Here is a 25,713-nt window from a genome sequence, read left to right as displayed (position 1 = left end):
TTATAATGTATGCTGTTCTTGTATGCAATTACAGAGTTACTGGTTTATTATTTATGACTGTTTGTTCTCATTATATGAATGTTAATTATTTATGACTTTTTTTAAGCTGTTTTTCTTCATTACTGCTTTTGTAGCATGCTACTTTTACTTTTAGTAAATGATCAGTGACCGTGAATGCATGATTTATAAATACCAAGTTAGATCTTAGTGTTAAAAGTTTATTATTAACTCTTAAATAACTTGTACAGTTATAGTGTTATATTATACTCAGTTCAATATGACATTGTGTACCAAATCCAAACTTCAGAGATAAAATGAATATCTTTTATCACCAGGCATTAAAATGAGCCAACCCCAAATGATTGGCGTTAAGTAGTGTTGAGATCAGGCATTCACACTATAGAAAATAAAATCCACAAACCAGAGAGAAATATGCAATTTTAACCTTATAAGCAAGAAAAATTATCAATGGCATCAACAAATTAAGCAGTTCAGTTACATTTAAAAACCTGAGATGCTTTGGAGAGGGGGAAAACATGCAAATTAATGCAAATTTTTGTGGTATTACCAGACAAAATCCTTAATAGTAAGTTCTCAATTTGTTAACTGCAATGAAAGGAGAAAATGCTACCTGAACTGCTTGATCGAAAGCACATGAAATGCCTAGTAGTTCCTGAATTTGTTTGATGCCATATGGAATGGATCGTCTTGTGTCAACTAAATGGATTACGGGAAGGCAGGAATTGAGCACAACCCTCCAAGCATCACCAGTTTGCTTGACAGCTGCTTTGTCAACAACGACTTCCAAGACCAACTCACCATTTTGAATCTTGCAAGGGTTTCTTACCCAAGAACATACATCTGGGCTAGTCCACATTATGTTGGCTGACAATACTTGAGGGTCACCTGTGTATTCACAAAAAAGGGGAAAGACTTACCATTAAAAGCAATATCAAAATTTTGGGACATTTTTTCTATCCTTGTGCAATAGCAATCACCTCCACAAGGAATAAGTAAACATAAATAAAACTTAACTAATTAAAAAAAAGATACCAAATTCAATAATATGTGCATAGTTTAAAATATTGATATATTATTTGTATTTCCATCTCGTTCAGTACCAATAAGAAATAAAACTGAGATATTATCCATAATATTCCATAATACTTTGACCTCTTCTTGATCAAATCATTTTTGTATACCTTTCTTTGGAACCACAGTATTGGATTCCCTTGGCAGTGGATTTGGTCACCAAATCTTCCTTCCAAGTTTCCATTACGTGGATAGCTTACCTAGATAAAATTCTCAAAATTGATCATTTGAATTCCTTTGAAATATTAGGTCCCATTTTATCAATGTTTTAGGACATCAATGGGTGACAGAAGGATCTTCCTGTACTTGTTGACATGTGGTTGGTAAAATGTTTTACAAAAATGGATACATTTTTGGAGTCTAATGGCTTTTTTCTATATCTTGGTTTTATCAAAAGAGAGAAACACACATTTATTTTTATAAAGGAGTAGTCAAATCAGGGAAGCCATTTGGGTAGGACCCACAATCTTATGAAGCACCAAACTTAATTTTCTTGAGAGAATTCTGCAATTATTTTATAGCCATTTGAAATCAAGCTTACTGGTCTGAATTTTTTGACCTTACAATCCCCCTCTACCTCAGGAATAAGGCAAATGAATGTTGCATTAGTGCTTTTCTCAATCATTTTTCCTTCCAAAATTCCTTTACCATGGCCATCACATCATCCTCAACAAAGATCCAACATTTTTCAAAGGAGAACAAGTTAAAACCATCTGGAACTGCCTTGTCCCCTTTCATTCTTTTCAATGACTCCCACACTTCATCTTTATCAAACTCTCTTTCTAACCACTCATCCATTGTCTCTCCAATCTTGTCAAATGCCAAATTCCCCCAAAAAAACACTTCCTGACCGAACATGATTTGTAAAAACTAAAGTAGAATTCTCTATTTTTTTTTTCTGAAATCTCCTTTTGATCATCAATTACCTTGTTCCTACAGCCTAAAAATGAAATTTCTTCCTCTCCTATTTCTGGTCAGTACATGGAAGCAAGAACTATTTTTATCTCACCTCCTTTAGCCACAACGCCCTTGACTTTTGTCTCCACATAACAACTTCAGCATGAATCATTTTCTCCAATTCCTCCCTCAAAACCTCACCCTCCCTCCAATTTTCTTTAGAAAGATTATTCTCTTTCTCCAACCTGTCCAAGGCTGCTATCTTCTTCAGAATCTCTGTTTTTTTTTTTCTTCCAGCATTTCCAACACCTCTGTAGTGAGAATGGGCAGAATGGGCCAAGTGTTCTTTATTTCTTTTAAGTAGTATTTAAAAGTTATGTTTCTTAGTTATGGGCCTTATAGGCCTTCTTTTATTTATTTTTAATTATTTCTTTAGTGCTGGCCACCCCATTAAGGGCATCCAAGTAATTGTACTCAAACTTAGAATTATTAATAAAAGTGATGAAAGGGGGCTAGAGAGAGAGGTTCGAATTCTTCTTTTCTCTCTTCCCTTCTTTTCTTCTTCCATAACCTATTGCTGAAACTTCTTTCTTCTTTCACTTTCTCTCTTTTCTTCTTTTCTTACATTACCTAAGTTACTGTAGGTGTAATTTTCAACTTGGTATTGGAGCAGGTTCTCAATTCGACTTTTTTCTCCTTTCTTTGCCCATACACAGTGTGTATGGAGAACTGATCGATTAATCAATCAGCTACTTATGCAGCCCAACTAGGAAGGTTTTTGGAGAGTTTTGTGGAGGTTTTTTGTCCTTAGTTGATGCCTAGGCGCTTGAGGATCAGAGGTAAGCCTTTTGATTTCTATTAGGGGTGGTTCTGGTTGGATATAATTCTGGAACCTCTGGTTGGACTGAATTTCTATTAGGGGCTGTTTGGGGATCAGAGGTAAACCTTGTTGGATTGATTTCTATTAGGGACAGTTTGAACCTTGGCTTGTTTCCAAGGGATATACTCAGGTATATGGGATAGATTACACTGAGACCTTTTCTCTAGATGCTAAGATGACTTCGATGAGAGTTCTTTTATCCTTAGCAGTGAACTATGATTGGCCTCTGTATCAATTTGATGATAAGAATGCATTCCTGAATGGTGATCTCACTGAAGAGGTATATGTATGTATGTGTATATATATATATATATATCCCTTTCTCCTAGTATATATGGCAAGGAAATGCATCAATTTGATGATAAGAATGCATTCCTGAATGGTGATCTCACTGAAGAGGTATATGTATGTATGTGTATATATATATATATATCCCTTTCTCCTAGTATATATGGCAAGGAAATGCAGGGTAAGATGTGTAGATTGAAGAAATCACTTTATGTCTTGAAACAATCCCTACGTGCTTGGTTTGACAGGTTTAGGGCTGCTCTTGTTCAGTTCGGCTACACTCAGACTCAATCACATCATACCCTCTTTGTTAAGAGAAAAGACACTTTGGTGACATTTCTTATAGTTTATGTAGATGATATTATGGTTACTGGCAATGATACAAAAGAAGTTAGTGCTCTCAAGAAGTTTCTCAGTTCTGAATTTGAAATTAAAGATTTAGGGGAGTTACGGTATTTTCTAGGCATTGAGGTTGCTAGGTCCAAGGAAGGTATCTTTATTTCTCAACGGAAGCATGTGCTAGACCTTCTTACTAAGATTGGAAAACTTGGTGCTAAACTGATAGGTTCCAGAAATCTCACACTCAATTTATAGGTACTCAGAGGTCGGTTCTTCGAGAGACCGCCGACTCTCCCAACACAATGTTTTTTCCTCTTCCTCCCAATTCGGACCCCCCCCCCCCTTATATAATATTCCCCCCTGACATCATAACTAAATTCCTCAGAAATATTCCCTCCTGACATCCTAATTGATTCCCTCTCAGAATTATTCCCTCCAAATATCATAACTAACTCCCCAAATAATATTCCCTCCTGATATCATAACTAACTTTCTCTAGCAATGCCCAGCTGGCATAGCTAAACATTTCCCTCAACCGACTACTGACCTGGCTTGCGCTGCCCTTTTCCTCTCCTAGCATATGTGAGGATAATTGGGGGCCTATCATTACATGGCGCCCAAAGTCTAACCTTGTCCTCAAGGTTAAAGTGAGGGAATTGATCTCGTAGCAAGTCAAAGGGCTCCCAAGAGTCTTCAAAATCAGGCAGGTCCTGCCAATGGACAAGCACTTCTAAACCAGTAACTCCCAGCTTAGTGGATGGACGCACACCGCGCATGGCAGCTGGTTCCACAAGCATCTCCATATCAGCAGACAGAGTGGAAGGAATCACAGGAGAAGAGATATGGTTACCAATCGCCTTCTTGAGTTGCGAGACATGAAAAACTGGGTGAATCCGTGCATCCGGAGGGAGGTGAAGTTCGAAAGCGACAACACCAATTCTTTCCATAATAGCAAATGGTCCATAAAAATGAGGGGCAAGCTTTTCATTGGCTCGGCGAGCTAAAGACTGCTGACGATAAGGTTGCACCCTCACATACACCAAATCCCCAACATCAAAATTCACATCACGCCGGCTTGCATCAGCCGAGTCCTTCATCTTTTGTTGTGCACGGTGTAGGTGAGCACGCAGCTCCGTGAGTACAACGTCACGCTGAAGGAGAACAGCTTCTACATCTGCGTTAGCAGTAGAACCAAGCTCAAAGCGGATCAATGGGGGAGGATCGCGCCCATAAACCACCTTAAAAGGTGTCATACCAGCAGCAGCGTGAAAAGAAGTATCATAGCTGTATTCTGCCCAAGATAACCAAGAAGACCAGCGAGAGGGAGAGTCAGCCGCAAAGCAACGCAAATAAGTCTCTAAACAGTGGTTAACCACCTCCGATTGACCATCCGTCTAAGGATGGTAAGCTGAACTGCGACGCAATTCTGAACCTTGCAAGGTGAAAAGCTCGCGCCAAAAGAAACTCATAAAGACTTTATCACGATCAGACACAATTGATCGGGGAATGCCATGTAATCGAATTATGTTGTGTAAGAAAGCCTGTGCAACCATGGGAGCTGAGAAAGGATGACTGAGAGGGATGAAATGGGTGTACTTGGAGAGACGATCGACCACCACCATAATGGTATCAAATCCCTTAGACTTAGGAAGAGCCTCAATAAAGTCCATAGTAATGTCCTCCCAGATTTGATCAGGAACGGGTAAGGTTGCAAAAGACCAGCAGGAGACATGGCTTCATATTTACTGCGTTGACACGTCACAAACCTGCACAAACTCCTAAACAGAGCGTTTTATCCCCCGCCAGTAAAATTCAGATGCTATACGCTCATATGTCCGACGGATACCAGCGTGACCCCCCACAACACCAGAATGAAACTCTTTAAGTAAGAGGGGTATATATAGAGAAGAAGAAGGCATAACCAATTTACCATGATAACGAAGGTGATCCCTAACTAAAGAGTAGGCAGGATAGGCCGCCAGATCCTGCTGTATAACTTTTTTAACGTTGGCTAGAAAGGAATCAGTGTCAACTTGCTCCTTAAGGTCATTAAAATCAAGAAAAATAGGGAGTGTAAGAGAATTTAAGTGTACTTTAGCAGGAACTCTGGAAAGAGCGTCAGCCATGGCATTCTTTGTACCTGGTTTGTACTAAATCTCAAAATCATAATTCATAAGCTTAAGGAGCCATTTATGGTGCTCACCTTCGACAAGTCACTACTCCAACAGATACTTAAGGCTACACTGGTCAGTATGTACCGTGAAGCGCCTACCAAGAAGATAAGGCCACCACTTTTTAATGGCAAAGACAATGGCCATCAACCCTCGCTCGTAAACAGATTTGGACTGTGTAGATGGACTAAGTTTGTGGCTGTAAAAAGCTATAGGGCGATTATTCTGCATCAATACTGCACTGAGACCCACCCTAGATGCATCTGTCTCGATCAGGAAGGGCTGGGAGAAATCCGGTAGGGCCAACACAGGTACTGTCGTCATAGCCCGTTTCAACTCCTGAAAAGCATTCTCAGCTTCCGTATTCCATGAGAAAGCATCCTTTTCAAGCTGTTGTGTCAATGGCCATGCTATTTTACTGTAGTTACACACAAAACGACGATAATAGCCCGTAAGTCCTAGAAAATCGTGAAGAGCTTTCAGTGAAGATGGTTGGGACCAACCAACCATAGCTTGGACTTTAGAAGGGTCGGCCGAAACTCTAGTCGCACTGATAATATGTCCCAGGTATTCAATGTTGGGCTGAGCAAACATACATTTCTTTGAGTTAGCAAAAAGACAGTGGGCACGCAGTACAGAAAAAACCTGTTGAAGGTGATCCAAATGGACAGCTTCGGAAGCACTATACACAAATATCATCAAAGAACACCAGAACAAAGCGATAGAGGAAATTATGGAAAACAACATTCATTAACGACTGAAAAGTCGATGGCGCATTTGTAAGACCGAAGGGCATGACAAGGAACTCATAATGGCCCTTGTGTGTGCGAAATGTGGTTTTGGGAATATCCTCACTACGGACACGAATTTGATGGTAGCCTGATTTAAGATTAATTTTGCTGAAAATAGCAACACCATGAAGCTCATCAAGAAGTTCCTCGATAAACGGAATGCTATTATCTTGCGTGAAGGCACTTCCCCTATCTTTGTTCGCCCTTACAGATATCCTCAGTTCCAGAAAGATGAAATTGAATGCCTTGTCTCTGAGATGCTGGCTGCTGGAATCATTCAGCCAAGTACAAGCCTCTACTCGAGCCCGGTTCTTCTAGTCAAGAAAAAAGATGGAAGTTGGCGTTTCTGTGTTGATTACCAGGCCCTCAACCGTGCCACGGTTCCAGGTAAGTTTCCCATTCCGTTTATCGAAGAACTTCTTGATGAGCTTCCTGGTGCTGCTATTTTCAGCAAAATTAATCTTAAATCACTTCACCTTAGGGCGAGTGACAGCAGAAGTAGTCACCTGTGTCACCCGTGGATTAATATGGACTCCAGAGAGGGACGTTGTGGGCCAACGAGGAGATAACCCAGATTGGTAAGCCCAAAGGGCTTGGTTCTTATCCTCATCTTCTGAGCCGCGACCATCTTCTTGATCAACCCAACGAGCTTGGCTAGGATAGTTGGACGCAACCCATTAACAAACGCAGCTTCGAGGACTGATTCCGGTAGGCCACATTGGGGAGCTGGGAGAACCTCGAACTGGCGGCGATATTCTTTAACAGTAGAGGATTGATGTAACAAGACGAGCTGCTCATGTAAGTTACTTCCTGAGTCGATCGGAAATGTTCAAGGAGAAGTTCTTTGAATTCTTCCCAGCCGCGAAAAGGTCGCCGTCCTTCCAAGTAATACCAAGCCAACGCATCTCCTTCTAGGCAGACCATGGCAGCTCACAGGCGCTCTGCCGGAAGTAACCCATTAATTTCAAAATAGCGCTCAACACGAAAAAGCTAGTCGTCTGAATTCTCCCCATAAAAAATAGGCAGCTCCAACTTCCGAGGAAGAGAATTAGAAGCATGATCCGACACCGGCATCGAAGAAGATGTCGGAAATGCCATGCTCCTCCCTTTGTCAGCAACACTACTCGATGCAAGAAATGGAGGAGAAACCTCAGTAGTAGATAGAGGAGCCGATGATACCTGAGGAAGATCACGTTGATGAAGCAACAGATCAAAACATTTCACCAGACCCTGAACGCCTTCTTCCAGAGATTGTACAAAGCTCTCCAGAGTTGAAATCTTCGAAAGACCAACTGCTACCTTATCTGGATCGAGATGATGAAAGTCATTACGTAATCCATCCACCTGCGATGCCACCCCATTAACTGTTACCATGGCCGCGGAAGTCGCACTCCGATACCACTGATAGGTTCCGGAAATCTCACACTCAATTTATAGGAACTCAGCAAACACACAGTTCAAAATAAGAGAACTTGTATTCATTCAATGGAGAGTGACAACAGAGGTTGGTCCTTCGAGAGACCACCGGCTCTCCCAACACTCACAATGTTCTTTCCTCTTCCTCCCAATCCAGACCCCCCCCCCCCCCCCCGACATCATAACTAATTCCCTCCTGACATCCTAACCGATTCCCTCTCAGAATTATTCCCTCCAAATATCATAACTAACTCCCCATATAATACTCCCTCCTGATATCATAACTAACTTTCTCTAGCAATGCCCAGCTGGCATAGCTAAACATTTCCCTCAATCGACTGCTGACCTGGCTTGTGCTGTCCTTTTCCTCTCCTAACATATGTGAGGATAATTGGCCTATCATTACCTGCCGCCCAAAGTCTAACCTTGTCCTCAAGGTTAAAGTGAGGGAATTGATCTCGTAGCAAGTCAAAGGGCTCCCAAGAGTCTTCAAAATCAGGCAGGTCCTGCCAATGGACGCACACCGCACATGGCAGCTGGTTCCACAAGCATCTCCATATCAGTAGACAAAGTGGAAGGAATCACAGGAGAAGAGATATGGTTACCAATTGCCTTCTTGAGTTGTGAGACATGAAAAACTGGGTGAATCCGTGCAACTAGAGGGAGGTGAAGTTTATAAGGGACAACACCAATTCTTTCCACAATAGCAAATGGTCCATAAAAATGAGGGGCAAGCTTTTCATTGGCTCGGCGAGCTAAAGACTGCTGACGATAAGGTCGCACCCTCAACTGGCATAGCTAAACGTTTCCCCCAACCGCCTGTTGACCTGGCTTGCGCTACCCTTTTACTCTCCTAGCATATGTGAGGATAATTGGGGGCCTATTATAAACCTGCCTCTACCCCTATTAATGTGAATCATAAACTCTCAACTAATGATGGAGAACTTTTAGCTGATAGGGGAGTGTTTCAGACATTACTAGGGAAACTTCTTTATCTATGTATGATTTGTCTAGATATTTCATATGTTGTGAGTGTCATCAGCCAGTTCATGCATGCTCCCAGAGACACCCATATGGCTGTTGCAGAAAGGGTGTTATGCTACCTTAAGGGAACCCCCGGGAAGGGTATATTATTTGCTAAACATGGGCACATGTAGGTAGAAGCATATATAGATGTTGATTGGACAGGAAATGTGGATGACAAGAGATCCACATCAGGATATTGTGCTATGGTAGCAGGAAATATTGTTTCCTAGAGAAGCAAAAAGCAATTAGTGGTTACTAGATCTTTAGCTGAGGCCACGTATAGAGCTATGACCCATGGTGTTTCTGAGTTGTTATAGCTTAGATCTCTACTTAATGAGATGGGTGTTTCACGTGACAAGCCACTGATGTTGTATTGTGATAATCGAGCTGCTATTAACATTGCTCACAACCCTGTTCAGCATGATAGAATTAAGCGCATTGAGGAAGACAAACACTTTATATGGGAGAGAGTGGCTTCAGGAGTGGTGTGGCTATCTTTCATTGCATCAGAAGAGTAGCTAGCAGATTTGCTAACTAAGGGAGTCACAAAGGCAAAGCTTCAACATTATGTAAGCAAGTTGGGCATGATTGACATCTATGCTTAGCTTTAGGGGGAGTGTGGTGAGAATGGGCCAAATGGGCCTTAGTGTTCTTTATCTATTTTAAGTAGTATTTAAAAGTTGTGTTTCTTAGTTATGGGCCTTCTTTAATTTTCTTTAATTATTTCTAGGGGTATACCAAAAAAGCATGGGTGGAAGTACAAAAAATGATTTAAAGGGCTCATAGTTGGGGACAAGGATTAGATGATTATGATGATGACGAAAATTATGATGGACTATTATAGTGATTTATTTTTATATGTTTGATTTGTATTTTTGTGCAAAAAAGATTTTAGGCTTTTATTGGATTCACCTGTTATAGTTAACTAATGATTTATTCTTTTCATAATATCTTTAATTTTTTGCGTATTTAAAATGCAGTATCATGAACTCGTAAATGACCCTATTTTGTCTCTAAGATTGCATGATTTGATATGAATGACTGAATAAAAGTTGAGAGTTATTTATTGACTCATTCATGTAATGGCCCCTCCTATGATTGACAATTCCATTTTCTTTTATAAATTTTCATGATCTTCCAACATTTTGGATCGGATTTGTAATTCATGATTCGATTTGACTTTTACAGCACTAGGTACACATAAAAACATGTTCTCTTAACTCTTACACAAGTGTTAATTTGTAACAAGGATACAACCAAGTACATGTAATAGTTGGATCTAAGTGGGGGAAAGAAAGGATTATTTTGTTCCCTCATAGGTTTTTTTCTTCACTAATAAAAGGTCGGATCAAGTCCTTAAATAGGGCCATAGCTTTTTGCAATGGTAAAATCAAGGGCTGGCAAGTGTGAGAATGTGGGTTTCAGTCCGAGAGAAGTCACTCTGTACAAAAAAGAAAAACAAAGAAAGAAAGAAAGACACTAAATGTTAGGTCTGCATCCAGCACACCTCGAAAGACCACAGATATACAAGTGCTTAAATATGCAAGTAGTTTGCATGCATGTACTGTAACATGATGCACTGTCAGAGGTGCAGGTCTGGCATCTCAGTTGAAGTATTTAAACAGAATCAGGCTTGGCCCTCGGGCTGGGACCATTCAAATTTTATCAAATGCTCAACCTGAGCATGCCCAAGTTGAAGCCCTAGCCTGCCATGCACCCATAAGTTTCTCAATGCATCCAATTCACAAACCCAAAAGGAAGACACTACATGGTTTATCATAAGAAATAGATTTATACCTAATACATTGCATACCAGTAAGAATCATTTAGAACTGAACAGAAATGAATTGCAAACCAGGATTTACATAGAAAACCCATAATATTTAGCTTCATATTGCTAACTACTTTCTTGCATATTAGCAAGAACAGTATAGCCCTAAATAAAAGGCAATGGAAGACAAGGACAAATAGAGTCAATCCATAAAAGTTAGCGGCATGGTTATTGATAAAAAAAAGCCATAATAGTTCATTTCTCTTTTTGTGAATTCCAACAAACAAGCTAGATTGAAAGGACTACTAAAGATTATTTGCAGAAGTATGAGCTTACCTCCCTAAGAAACCTCAATGTGATAAGAGAAGTGAAAAAACAAAACATTGCAATCGCAAGCAAGAGAAAGTACCCTTAATATTGGTTCCCAATAAAATTGGGCAGACTTTGTTTGCCATGATCTTTGAAATTCTCTGTATAGAATCACTAGAAGTGTCTTCCCACAAAAATTGCAAGCAGGGGAATTCTGATCGTTCCTTATCAGGCAGTCGAACACTGCAGCATTCACTGCAATGAAACACACAGGTCAGAACATAGGAAGGCATTCTCCTTTTGAAGCCAATATGTCTCCATAAGTGAAAATCAAGCCAAACCATATAACCAATATCCATATCAAGATAAAAGGACTGGCAAATCTTTAAGTTAATGGAGAAGTTCAGGAACAAAAACAATTAACTCTTTTCTTCACCAAGGGATGAGAATCATGAAATTTCTATTGTGTTTCTTCTTTTTAAGACTGAAAAGAGAGTTATTCTGGTAATTTTATTGTCAGCTAATGAATCAAATAAGAACTCTCTTAAAAAGCTAAAAAGAAAAAGGTAGAAAAGAAACGAGACGTTCCTACAAAGGAAAAAGCTGCTAAGCCCCTTGGCTTAGCCCATCATGAAACTTACAACCAATTTCTTCTGTCAAATTGTAAGTTGATCTACTTGTCTTCTATCAATTGGGTAAACCAAGAAACGAAAATCTGCAATCAAGTGAGAAAGAAGGAAGAAAGGAGCAGGAGAAAAGAAAGAAAAGCAAGATAACCTTCTGCTTTGCTAGCAATTCAGAAACCCTTTTTTGATAATAAATAACAAAAAATTTTTATTAATCAAAATAAAAGGTACATCCGAAGTAGTGATGAGATATCACAACCAAACAAAAAGGAACAAACATTCCAAAATATACAAGTTCCAGAAAAATAGAATGAATCAATACAATTCATCAGTAGAAAAAAGCAAAACTAAAGAATTAATTTCTTGACTCTTTTGAATTCTGGCAAGATGGAGATAAAATGATTTAACTCTCCCCAAGAGAACAATAAAATGAATTACAATATAGCCCAAAACATTTGATCCCTTCCCACCCCCTGCTTTGCCAAAGTATCTACAGAGGCATTTGCAATTCTCTTCACCCACTGAAACTGGATTTCCATCCCCCTAGTCAGCCACTTAATGTCCCTCCTCTCATTGGCTAATTTCCAAAGTCCATTGTTTTTTTTTGTAACCAACATAAAACCAACTTTGAGTACCCTTCAACAACTAGATTTTGTATATTCAGCTCCTTTGTCTTCCTTATGCCTTCTAGTACAACATAAACCTCAGCTCTGAGAGAGCCCCCAACCCCAATGGGACCTCAATACATTGCAATCACCTTCCCATTCTCATCTCTGAAAACACCTCCAGAACCTGAGGGACCCGGATTGCCCGCACTTCTCCCATCAAAATTTAACTTTATAAACCCAAGGGCCGGTGGTGACCACACAGGACAGGCAGATGAATGAGGAGCGGAGTTTGCCACCTCCACCGTAACTGTTATTGCTTCAATAATACCTTCTTTATTTCTTTCCTTTTCAGAAAACGTCCTTCAATTTCTTTCGTCCCATAAAGTCCAGCATATGTCAGCCCTCACACACCTCCACATAGTCTTGCCCCTTTTCTTCAGCCATCCAAGGAAAGTAGTCAACAAGCTTTGAATGTCTGGTAGAGGGATCCACCTGTGACCAAATATAGAAAGAAACCAGTCCCATATCTCAGAAGAAAAAGGGCAAGAAATTAATAAGTAGGAGCTTTCACCATTAGCCTTGCAAAGAATGCACCAATTTGGAGACAAGCACCATAAATGCCTTTTACTTTGGTGTAAGTCGCAAGTATTACATCTTTCCAAGAAGGCTTCCCAACAAAAAGCTCCAATCCTTGGAGATTGGCTCACCCCATACTTCCTTCGCTGGAAAATTTTGTACAAAGTTGTTGGTTGAATGCAGCAGGGACTAAAAGAAGAAAGCACATGAGGAAGTCTCAGAGGGGGCTAGAGTCCAAATTCTACCACCTAGAGATAAGACCAAATTCCCACTGGCAAGCTAGACAATGTAGACTTTATCATAGTGATTCTACCACCTAGAGATAAGTAATTCTTTTTCCAAGAGGCTAACCTTTTAGTGAACCTATCAATTATAGGGCTCCAAAAACCGTCTTTCCTCAAATTATCCCCTAAAGGCATCCCCAAATAATTCATAGGGCATTATGACACCAAACAAACTTTTAGTGAACCTTCATGTTTGACATTTTTTTGAATAGTTGAACTACCAGCTTTAGGTTTTTAACCCACCTCGCATCCTCCCCTTCATAGAAAAGAATTGTACCATCAGCAAAATGCAAGTGGGTGATAGGAATTCTATCTTTTCCAACCCTCCACTCCATCACTAGGCTTCTTGAATATGTTCTCTGTATTAATCTCCCCAAAACTTCTGTAATCAAAGTAAAGAGAAAAGGAGAGGGGGGGGGGTCCCCTTGTGTAAATCCCCTTATATCCAGAAAGTGATCCAACACTATTCCATTCACTAAGATGAAATAATGACATGCATTATTCCATTCACTACCGTTCCATTCCCCTAATAGCCAGAAAGTGATCCACTATGGGAGGCAACCATTTCTCCTCAAAACCACAATAACCCATTACTTGCATTAAAAAAGACCAACCTACCATGTCATAGGCTTTCTCTAAGTCCAACTTAAGCATCCAACTTAAGCACATCCCTTTCTTCCTTGTTCTCCTCAAATCCTCCACACGCTCATTGACAATTAATAATTGATCCACAATCTATCTATTTCCCACAAATGCCCCTTGATTTTGTGAGATTAGATCCGGAAGCACCTATCTTACTCCTCTAGACAAGACCTTAGCAATAATTTTATACAGGTTATTAACCAAACTAGTAAGTCCATAGTCACTTGGGTTATTTTCTCCAACTTTCTTTGGGATCAAAACAATAAAAGTTGAGTTCAGCCCCTGGATTTATCACCCCCTCCCCTTCAGTATCACCCATAGTAAATCCTTTTGGTCCTAGTGCTTTGGATTTATCCATCGAAAAAAATTGCTTCCCTTATTTCCTCCACCTCAAAACTTCTTAGCCTCTGATAATTTTGGCCAATCCAAACCTTTTGTCCAGATTCTTTGATTGAAAAGCCTTCTATAAATTGACTTAAAGTGCTCCATAAAAGCCCTAGCAATCTCACCTTGCTTAGTAAGAGACACCCCATCAATCTCCAAATTAGAGATCACACTCTTCCTCCTGCCATTAGCCATTGCATGAAAAAATTTAGTATTTTTGTCTCCCTCTTTCACCCGCTTATGCCTAGACTTTTGCCTCCAACTAAATTCCTCTTTGTACAGAATGTCCTCTAACTGCTTCCTAAGCTCTCATCTTTCTTGCTTGTCTCCCACATCAAAAGGTACCCGCCCTTTCCTTAGCATCCAACTCCTCAATTTGATTGGTTACTACCTAGTTTCTATCTTCAATCCTGCCAAACTGAAGGATATTCCACTCCTTGATTTTCCTTTTACCTCCTTTAACTTCCAATGGAATTTCATACCCTCCCAATTAGCCCTTGGATTACTATCACTCCACCAATTCATGCATTCCTCCATTTCCCAATAAAATATAGGTCTTCTACACTTTGGGCACCACATTCTTCCTACTTAATATGTACAACCATGAACAAATATTACACAATCTACCAATTCCCAACCATTCATCTTCCAAAAATTTTATAGATGAACCATCACCTGACTTATAAGATACAAAATTCAGCAAGGCAGACTGGAAACTCATAATCTCCTTCCAAACACACACCCCATAAGCTCACTTCACCTCTTTCATGTCCCACCAAAAACCCACTACCCATCACCACAAAGCATCCCTATCAATCCTAAATCTCCAAAACCATTTACCCACAATGCCATATTGATTAACTTCACCCTTATCCCCAAACCTCCAACCTTCTTACCTCTACACACCAGATCCCACTAGACCAAGTGATACTTCTTTTCCAACCCTTACACCTTTGCATCTTCTCAATTGCATTTGCCACGGATGATGATGGAACCTTAAGATTCCCTTAATTATATGTATTCTCTCCCCAAGGAAAGGTAATTCCTTTTCCACCCTACAAACCACCTTACGCTCTTCCTCCAACCTGAAGATGAAATTTGTTTCTTCTATTTCTTGTCACAGCATGGAAAAAAACAGTTTTTTTGTTTCCTTTTAGCCACAGTTCCCTGGATTTTTGCCTTCACATAACCTCTTCTGCAATTCCTCCCTTAACACCTCCCTTTTTTTCCTCCCTTCTCTTGATAGATTACTCATTTACTCTCTTCTTTCAACTTGTCCAAATATACATCTTCAAGATATCTGTTTTTCTTGTTCCCAGGTCTCCAAACACCTCTCTATTCCATCTTTTTAAGTCTTCCTTCAACAACATCGGATTTTTAATTACCATATAACCTTCTCTGCATTGAATTCAATAATTTCTCCATTTGTCCTCTAAGGATTGCATCAACTGTGGATGACCCAATCACATATTTTCGAATCTGAATGGTTTTGAGCCATCCAATATGATGAAGCTCCTCAAAAGAATTGGTGTATGGTCTAAGAAAGGTAATGCCAATGTCTCTTGTACCACCAAAAAAAATAATTCCTCCCATTCTCCATTAAATAAAAGCATGTCCAATCTTCTTAATATTGGCGGATCTTGAACATTGGACCAGATAAATTTTTAGCCCAATATTCTATTATTTATCAACCAATTTATTTGAATAAACTCCCTAAAATCCTTCACAGCCACAGATACTCTATTTTCCCTTCCCCCTTTCACCAAGTTCCTAACCACCTCCCTTCTTCGAAAGTCTCTCAAACTCCTTACAGTACAAGAAATATAGGCCAAGGCAGAAAAAAAAGAAAGAAGGAACTTGACAGTAATTCATGTAGAATAAGGCTCCAAGAGTGAAATTCCAACTAAGCAATACAAGTGGATTACTCAACTAGACATCTGTAAGAAGATTAGACTGACCTATTCCCTTTTTGGTAAACAGAAAAGAAAAAAGTCAAGCTAGAAGTATGCAATAAGACTAGAATGATCATTTAAAATAAGAAAAAAAAAACATGACAAATTCCAACTGCAGCAAAAGACCAAAATAGTTCAGGTGCAAACCAAATCATTAAGGCCTGGTTTGTTTACAAATGATTTGAGTGTAAATTCTGATGTGCTTTTATTTCCAGCTTTTACTTTATTTTGTTTGATTCCAGTGTAGATACAATAAAATAAAACCTCAAGCAAAGTAAAGTAAAACTTGAGGAAAAGGTTAATTAGATATGCATTCTTTTCATTTGCACTTCCATGCATTTGTACTAGTGCAAACAAATATAGCTGAAGGTCAAAGGTCTGTCCAACAAAGCCACAAACATATAACATTCATTCCACCTAACAAAACCATACCTAACTAACAAAAGGACCCTCCTCAGTATATGACCAAGCTGGTCTTTCTTCTTCCTGAAAGAATTGAGGGTCTCCTGGCAGTCCTTAAGAATATCGGCCATACTTTGGTTCAATGCCTTCAAACTCATCTGTTCAAGACTATATAGGTTCAATATTCCCCAGCATAATGCCAAGTTTTCAACCAAAAAGGAAAAATAATGAAATGGATGACTTGAAACAACCTTATCAAGATGAATATGACCAACAAGTCCTGCATTTGTTACAGAATTTCCAGGAAAAATACACTGCTTTTGATACCTGAAATTAGCAAGATATAAAGCATTATAATACCTGAAGACCACCTAGAACAATGCTAACCAGAAAACCATTGACAACATGTCTAAATCAGATAAAAATCCGTATCAACAACATTTTTTTTTTTATCTTTTTACTCCTTTTCTCGAGCATTTTGAAAAATGTGAGGGAGCCCTTTTTCATTGCAAAGGAAATAGGAGATGCGTGAGAAAAGATCAGAGTTAGTATAACTGTCACAGTAAGACTAAAAGGATGATATCTTACTCACTTTTGTGTTATACTAACTCTGATCCAATACAGCTGGGTGAAGAGAGTGCCTTAACAGTTGAGTTTAGAGCACAACTGCCACATTGAGACTAATAGGTTTCTATCTTACTCAGTTTTGTGTTTAAGTCTTGAGATTATTTGTTTCATCTCACTTTTTTTTCTCATCAGTTGCAGAAGGGGGGGGGGGGGGGTTGGTTCAATCTAATTCAGAGATTTCTTTACATCCAGAAGAAATAAAACTATAACTTGGTTTCTCCAACTTGGTCCAGCGTTCAACCAGGTACAATGAAGGTTTCTCCAATATCAGACTGAGCTTTCTCCATCATTCTCATCCAAGATTGTAAGAGGGTTATATTTTTCCCTCTTACATTTGGACATCATCCATGACTACTTTCTAGTTGAAACAGCCAAGAGAAAACATGCAAACAATCTCGGATTCTTGAAACCTGTTTTTGTGTCTCGGGTAAAGAAGGCAATAAAAACAGGTCACCATTGACCCATTTCCAATGATGTGTCTCAACCACACCAACATTTTATACGGGTACAACGTACCCATTTAAACATTGATTTATTCATTATACCTTACTTAATACATGAGCAATGATAACCATTTATTAATAAATCCTAACTGAATTTATTATTTCACATAATAAAAGTTAATACAAATTTAATATGTTTGCTTTCTAAATTAACTTATTAATTATCATTATTAATTCACTAAGCTTATTTAACTAATATGTTAATAAATAAGTTTACACTCAAACATTTTTTCTTTGATCAATAACACCAGCTTCTTTAAATTAAGAGAAAAGAGGGAGAATGTATACATGAGGGGAGATAAAATATCTTAGCTCCCCAAATACATGAGCAATGATAACCATTTATTAATAAATCCTAACTGAATTTATTATTTCACATAATAAAAGTTAATACAAATTTAATTTGTTTGCTTTCTAAATTAACTTATTAATTATCATTATTAATTCACTACGCTTATTTAACTAATATGTTAATAAATAAGTTTACACTCAACATTTTTTCTTTGATCAATAACACCAGCTTCTTTAAATTAAGAGAAAAGAGGGAGAATGTATACACGAGGGGAGATAAAATATCTTAGCTCCCCAAATACAGAATACAAAGAGAATACAGAGAGAAAAATTAAAAAAACTAGCCCAAAATACAAATTCCCTATTCACCCCTTGCTTGGCCAACCCATACGCAAATGAGTTGGCACTCCTCTTCACCCAGCTGTATTGGATCTCAATGTCCCTACACATCCATAAGAACTGTTTCTTTTCATTGTTAAAGTTCCACAAACCACTGTCCTCTTTCTTCAACCAGTTAACCACCACCTTCGAATCACCTTCCAGGATCAATCGACTAATATTTAATTCCTTTGCTCTTCGAATTCCTCCAAGCGCTGCAAAGATCTCAGCCCTAAGAGAGTCACCTTCTCCAATAGGGCCAGAAAATAGAGCAATAGCAACCCCTACCTCATTCCTGAAAACTCCTCCAATCCCAAAGGGTCCTGGATTCCTTACACTGCTGCCGTCAAAGTTCAACTTAATGAAACCCGAGGGGGGAGAGGGCCAAGAGGGACAAAGAGTCCTCTTGCATCTAGCAGTGGAAGCAATCTCTTTCTAGTTTCTTAGCAAGTCATCCACAAGAAAGTTTGAGAACAACTCCAAAGATTTCAGCCAGTGGGCAGCCCTTAAAAGGATTAGGTCTAACAGTTCTTCCATGGTTCTTTCCTTGTCTAAAAAAATGCGTGAAATTCTTTCTTCCCACAAAGACCAGCACACTGCTGCCCTAATACTCCTCCACGTAGTCTTCCCTTGCTTCTTAGGCCATCTGAAGAAAGAAGGAGAGAACAACCTTTGGACACTCTCCAGAAGAAACCAATAACACCCAAAGCGAAAGAAAACCCACTCCCAAACAGTTTTAGCAACCTTACAAGAGACTAAGAGGTGGTAGTCAGATTCCCCATCAGCTTTACGAAGAGTACATCTATTAGGAAGTAGACAATAGTTGAGTCTCTTTCTCTGAAGTAAGTTAAATGTGTTAATTCATTCCAAGAAAATTTCCCAACAAAAAAAGCCAACCTGAGGAGGAATAGGCCTGCTCCAAATTTCTTTAGCCGAAAAGGACAACCCAAAGGGGAAAGGAGGCTGAGTTAGGGTTTCAAAAAATGAGGCACAAGAAAAAGTACCAAAGCTAGAAGGAGTCCAAAATCTAGTGTCTTCCTTAGCAGGATTTAGGAAAACATTCTCAAAGGAGGCAGACAAAGATACCAAGCCATCCAAGTATGTATCCCTAATTGCCCTACGCAGGCCTAGGTTCCACCCAAAGCTAGAAGTGGAGTCTAAAGGAACCAAGAAAGAAGAGATAGGTTCATTTTTCAAATCTGATAGATCATACAAGGAAGGAAACTGGTCCTTTAGAGGAGAATCCCCAACCCAAAGTTGTTCCCAGAATTTTATTCGGTTACCAGAGTTTAGACCATACCTTATCCAAGGGAAGAAGACAAGAAGCAGAGTGTGAATGGATTTCCAAGGAGAAGCAGCTGTGGCCCTTGCCATGATTCTAGGATCCCAACCATTGTCTTCCATCCCTTGTATGCTAGCCACAACCTGAGTCCACAATTTATCCCTTTCCACTGAGAACCTCCACAACCATTTCCCTAGTAGAGCCATATTCCTTTTCTTGAAATTACCAATCCCAAGACCTCTTAGTTTTTTACACCTAGTAACCACCTCCCAACTCACCCTATGATCTCTCTTCTCCTCTCTAGGCTCCCACAGAAAATTCCTTATTAATTTTTCCAAAAGATTGGAAACTTTTGAGGGTATCTAAACACTGACAAATAGTAGACAGGTAGGTTAGCTAGGGCAAACCTAATAAGAGTGACTCTCCCACCTAGAGAAAGATAATTTCTCTTACAAGCCGCCAGCCTCTTCTCAAACCTCTCCATTATCGGATTCCAGAAGCTTACATTCTTAGGATTGTCTCCTAAAGAGAGGCCCACGTATGTCAAGGGCCAATCCGAGATTGCACATCCTAGCTCACCTGCATATTCCCTTAGGTCCCTTACATCCACATTCCCTCCCACCACACCGCTCTTATCAAAGTTCATATGGAGATAAGAAATCTGTTCAAAGAGATGTATTGCCAACTTTAGACTCCAGATCCAATTAATGTTTCCTCCTTCACAGAACAGAATTGTGTCATTTGCAAACTGTAGATGTGTTAAAGGAACCTCCTCCCTTCCTGCTCTCCACCCTCTTATCAAATTCCTTGAGTCAGCTCTATTGATCAATCTCCCAAAAAATCAACAATCAGGGAGAAAAGAAAAGGGGAAAGAGGATATCCTTGTCTTAGGCCTCTCAACATAGGAAAGAAATCAACCACAGTGCCGTTTACCAGGATAGAATAATGACAAGTCTTGACATAGCCCCAAATCCACTTACACCAACTACCTCAAAAACCAAGGCTCCTCAAAACCTCCAACAAGATTACCCCAATGTTCCTCCCAATCTGTTGAGAACAAAAATATGTCCAACTTGGTTGAACTTCATCATACTTGTTGTCACTCTCTGTCTGGGGTTGTTAGTTTCCTCTATAAATCTCACTACATTAAAATCCCCACCCACATACCAAGGACCTTCCCAGAGGCCTCTAATATCACTTAGTTCTTCCCAAAGTTTCTCCCTCTGCCATAGTCATTGGGGCCATACACATTTGTTAGTACCCATTCATACCCATCATCCACCTGTCTGAACTTTAGGAAGACAGAATGATCTCCGATTAGCTCCTCCACTCCTAAGAGTAATTCTTCTTTCCACAAGGTCACAATCCCTCTTGAGGAACCCCACGAGGGAGCAGCCACCCACTTTATTCCCCTGGATCTCCACACACTCCTAGCCCATCTGTAGTCAAAGTCCATTCTTTTGGACTCCTGAAGCATTACCACATCTGGATTAAACTTCTTAATTACCTCTTTAATAGTTGCTTCCTTCCGCAAGCTGCCCAAACCGTTCAAATTCCAACTTAAGATTCTCATTTTAAACTCTTGGTCTCAACCCTAACTCCTCCAAGATCTATTTAGACCCTTTTCTTCTATCCCCTTTCACCTCAAACTTCTTGTCCCCCTCAATATCTCTTTTTAATCTCTTGTTTTTGCAAGTAGGTTTTTAGGTCATTCGGATTCTTTAGTTTGCATCCCAACTTTTTCACAAACTTTGCAACTAACTCTTCCCCACTAGTTTCCATTTTTCTAAGGTTACACACTCCCTACTCATAGGGAACAACTCGTTCTTACTCTTACCACCTTCACCAACCCTTTCTGTCCTCTCTAAGCTCCCTTTTTGTAATTCCTTCCTCTCCACTTCACCCAAAAAGCTCTCAATGATTTCCCAAACTATTGTCTCTACCATTTTTTTCACCCACTTCCTCCCCTTGTAGACTCATTGTGGCTTTCAAACCATAGGCTTCCAACTCTTGGTAGAGAGGAGAATCTGGAACAAGGGAGATAAAGCACTCATCAGTAACAAAAACTGAATTGACAGAGTTGAAGGATTTACCTAAGGCTGGGATGTGAGGAGAAAGCATAGGAGAAAAAGTGGTTGCCACTTCCTTTTTTGAGAAATTGGAGCACTCTGTCTCCCTGAATTGGGGGAAAATTTTCCCCATCACTGTATCAACACAAAAACCCATTTTTGTACCCAAGAATGCACCTCTTTGTGAAGTACCCTTGTTCAGCTCTTAAACAACCCAATCTACCTTGTTTTTGGCCTCTTGTAAAGCACTAGAACCTAGGAGGGGCTCAACCGAGAATGGGAGAAGACCCCTGTTGCATACTGAAAGTTTCAATTACCTGCTTCTCCCCCTCCTTTTCCTCCCCCACCATATCCCCTATGAACAAAAGATCCAGGTTGTCCTTGGTCTGTTCTTCAAAACGATCTTCGTCTTTCGCACTGCCTAGACTCTCACAAGCTTCCGAGCTTTCATCATAGTCAGAATTTGAACCACAACTAATCCAACCTTGGTCAACCTCTTCCTTCCTCTTCCTTCTCTTTTGTACTAAGTCTCGAATAGCGCGGGTTCGGGCGATCAGAAACTTGGTGTTTTCCTTTGTCGCCAACCAGTCGTCAAACCTAGCTCAGGGGACGACAACCTTCTGCCATTCTAACCTCCTACACCCCTCCATAGTGGAGAGAACGAAACCTAGATGATGATAGATGATAGTTTTCAACTATCATCGCCCTAGGCCTACCCCGCCCCACATGATGACTTAAGTTGTCACGTGGGCAATCTAAAGGGCTACCCGTAATGATAGGCTCACCCACTGAACCGGCCGACTAAGACTTCCTTAAGGCTGGTTCAGACAGAGAGGTTTTAAAAGAGTTCGCCCGGGCCTTACCCCTTCTAGCCACGTCAGCATAGGATGGGCCACCCTCTTTAAACAACCCTCCTTCAAAAAAAATTGAATCAACACCCTTAAACGGAAAGCTTCGAGGATTGGGACGCCCCTGTGACTGTTCCCCTTCCTCCTTAGCCCGCCCACACGCACCAGGCTTACCTGCCATCCCTTGAAGGCCACGTGTACACCACCCTTCAGACTCTTCAGTCCCTTCAATCTTTGTTCGTCTTCCCCAGAGCGACACTTCATCTTCTGAGGCTAGCCAAACCTTAAACCAGGCATCATCTCAGAGAGCTTCGATGACTCAAGGCAATTTTTCTGGCATGATCCCTGCAACCTTAAGTTCCACAGCTCACAGGTTTCTTAAGTTAGCCACCAACAGATCTCCACCCAACGCTTTGACAAATTTCTTTAGGATTTGTTCATTCCAAAGGTTGAAAGGAAGACCAAGAAGTTTGATCAAGAAGCTGCCACCTCTTGGTACTACGTTGCAAACTGGAGTCCAGCTCTGAACCCGTATCAAACTTCCCTCTACACTAAATGTGCAGAGATTCAGTTTCTTATCGCCAACATCTAATACAACATTCTTTCAGCAAAGGGCAATAAAACAACATCTTCTAAGCCCAACCTTTCGGCAACTGCTTCTGAGACCTTCGTCCAATCTTCTACCACCCTCTGCTCCCAACTCCCTCTCGCTTCTTCAATAGCAACTCACTGAAGTTCAGTTGAAAGAGGGGACAGATTATAGTCCTTCAACTCCTACCAGGAATTTCTTCCACTCTCCCTTCGACCTCCAATAGAAAAGCTTGAAGGTTAAAAGAAAAGGAAGCCCACCCTCTCCTCTTCTGGCCTTCTGGAATACACAAAACTTGCCTTTTGTTAAAGCCAAAATGTTCTGTAACCGTTTTAAACAACCCGTTTCCATTCCTCTTTAACACTGATTCGAATTTCTTCCACAAGTCATCGAGTTTCTTCAACCTTCTTCCTGTAAAGAAAAAACAGTTCCATCCACAAAACCTTTCAACAGCAAACGCGCCTCCTCCAGAAGAAGAATTGTTGCCCTGTTCCCTTCTCTGATTTTCAGGTGAGACTTCCCCATTGTCCTTCCCAGCTCGAACAAGAAGTATTTGGCTTCAATGGTTAGCTCCAAACGCCATTTCCCCGCCATCTTAAACTTTCTCTCCTCTCCCATCTTCTCTCAATGAATAACCAACTTTATTTATACTCAAACATTTATTATACCTTAGTTAATTTAGTACATGTGTAGATGGTATTTGTTGTCAATAATTAATTAAATAATATTATTAATACACTAAACCGATTTAACTTATATGTTAATAAATAAATTTAAGTAAACAACATTAACAAGGTAATGATATTACATAGTTTACTTAGTTTAGTTAATTAACATAATATACATCATTTAGTACATTCACTTAACTCGCCTACTTTACTTAACTTAATACATTTAATTACTTAATTTAAATAAATAAAACATTGCAAGTAAATTAGGTAAAATGAAGTAGTTGATTTATTACTTACTTAAGTAATTAATGTACTAATTTTACTAAAACAATTTGTTTAAATACAGAATTTACTAAAATAGTTAATTTAGTTAATTGGCTTAATTTCCTAATTTAGCTTAAGTAATGTAGATTATTTAATTAATTTAAATTCCTTAATCATCCAATCTATTATTTCTAATTTGGCTAAATTTTACATTTTTTATCGTCCAATATATTATTCATCTATGTTAGATTTTATATTTATTAATATTTTTTAAGGAAACAGTAACATACTGTATTATATCAAATTTCACTGACAAACCTGATTACAAGTATAGGCCATGGATAAAACTGTGAGCACCGTGTACAGTGCTGGGGGGGGGGGGGGGGGTCTGGGGGGCGAAGCCCCCCAACCGAAGGGGCAGGGGGCAAGGTGGCAAACCACTTTCTTTCCCCTTATCTTTTCTTAGTTTTTATACATTATACATTATTTGTGGCTATTTTGACATTAAATTTAGTGTTTATATCAGTAACTGAAATTATATTAGTGAGAAAAAAACAGATATAATAAAATACGAGGAAGAGGTAAACAGTCTCCTACAGAGGACTGCTAATTTGTATGCATTCCCCTAGCGTATCCAAGAATTTCCATATTTTTCGTCCATATCCTTGAGTTTCCAAAGCGTATCCATATTGGTATCCAAGTTGTCTGATACAATACCCAATATCAATACTCTAATACTTGTTTTCGTTGTTGTTGGTGGTGCTGGCGGTGGTGCAGTATGCTGATGATTATTAGTATTCTTATTATTAATTTTTTATTTTATTACTATTTTATAGTTTTATTATTTGTTTATTATTATGGAAATATTTTTTATTATTATTTTTTCAATATTATTGTTCTATAAATATTCATTCTCATATTCAACTGTGGGGGCATAATGATGAATTATCCATTTTCAAAATTCAGCATTCACATTTTAAAACAACACTCTCTACATTCAAATATCAGACAACAAAAAATCACAAATTTTCAAAGTACTTTCTGTCAGTTCTTTTTTGCTTTTCAGACTTCAGACTTAAACCAACAGAACGCCACCTAGTCAGAGTAGTCTAATTAACTTTGAGTTGGGACCACATCTTATTAGGGTGGTAGGTGTATTTTTGTCAATTAAATGTATTCAAATTGAATATATAATGCATCTATTGGGGCACCAGTTAGAACTTTTGCCTCCCATTTTAACCTCTTTTGTCTCTTTCTTCTCTCTGGTTTTCTCTTCTCCCTACAGCTTCTCCCCTTCTTTCTTTGGAAGTTTTTTGTTAATTTCTGGAGTGCCACAGGTTACAAGTATAACAAATCAATTTCCAGATAGATTTGAGAATCCCAATGTTACTAAAACATATGAGAGGAGAAACCAATGGCTCCACTTGTAAGTTTTCATTAAAGCTTCCAAGTTGCTTGAGTGGCTTGAGACCTCTTCTAGATGGTGCAGCCATGTTTAAAATGCTTAAAAAAATCCTCACAACTATAGGTTCCTAGTTCCAATCATATTTTTCCCCTTCCCTCTATTTTTGTTCAGAAGGCCGACCATCTTGTTCAGAAACAGTGTGTCAAGTCAGTTTATGCGATATCCTTGAGTGCCATATTGTGATGCTGTTACAAAGATCATGAGATATCTGAAAGGGAATCCTGGAAATGGCCTGATATACAAGGCTAATGACCACTTAGAAATTGAAGAAC

The 25,713-nt window shown here is 39.3% G+C and overlaps 1 protein-coding gene across 1 annotated transcript in view; it reads right to left on the bottom strand.

The window, feature by feature from the left end:
* NRPD1B (nuclear RNA polymerase D1B) overlaps positions 1 to 25,713 on the bottom strand; it is a 91,925-nt gene that overhangs the window by 6,331 nt on the left and 59,881 nt on the right. Inside the window, exons 12-15 of the mRNA XM_088949384.1 lie at positions 16,706 to 16,781; positions 16,485 to 16,612; positions 11,081 to 11,235; positions 598 to 906 (exon numbers count right to left, since the gene is read on the bottom strand). Of these exons, the coding sequence (XP_088805510.1) occupies positions 598 to 906; positions 11,081 to 11,235; positions 16,485 to 16,612; positions 16,706 to 16,781 (668 nt within the window). The remainder of the gene's footprint in view (positions 1 to 597; positions 907 to 11,080; positions 11,236 to 16,484; positions 16,613 to 16,705; positions 16,782 to 25,713) is intronic.

The sequence above is a fragment of the Nelumbo lutea genome, chromosome 6, assembly GCF_056320005.1.
Source record: "Nelumbo lutea isolate HS-2025 chromosome 6, American lotus-T2T, whole genome shotgun sequence".
Classification (NCBI taxonomy): domain Eukaryota; kingdom Viridiplantae; phylum Streptophyta; class Magnoliopsida; order Proteales; family Nelumbonaceae; genus Nelumbo; species Nelumbo lutea.
This window is presented reverse-complemented; position numbering and strand designations above follow the sequence as displayed.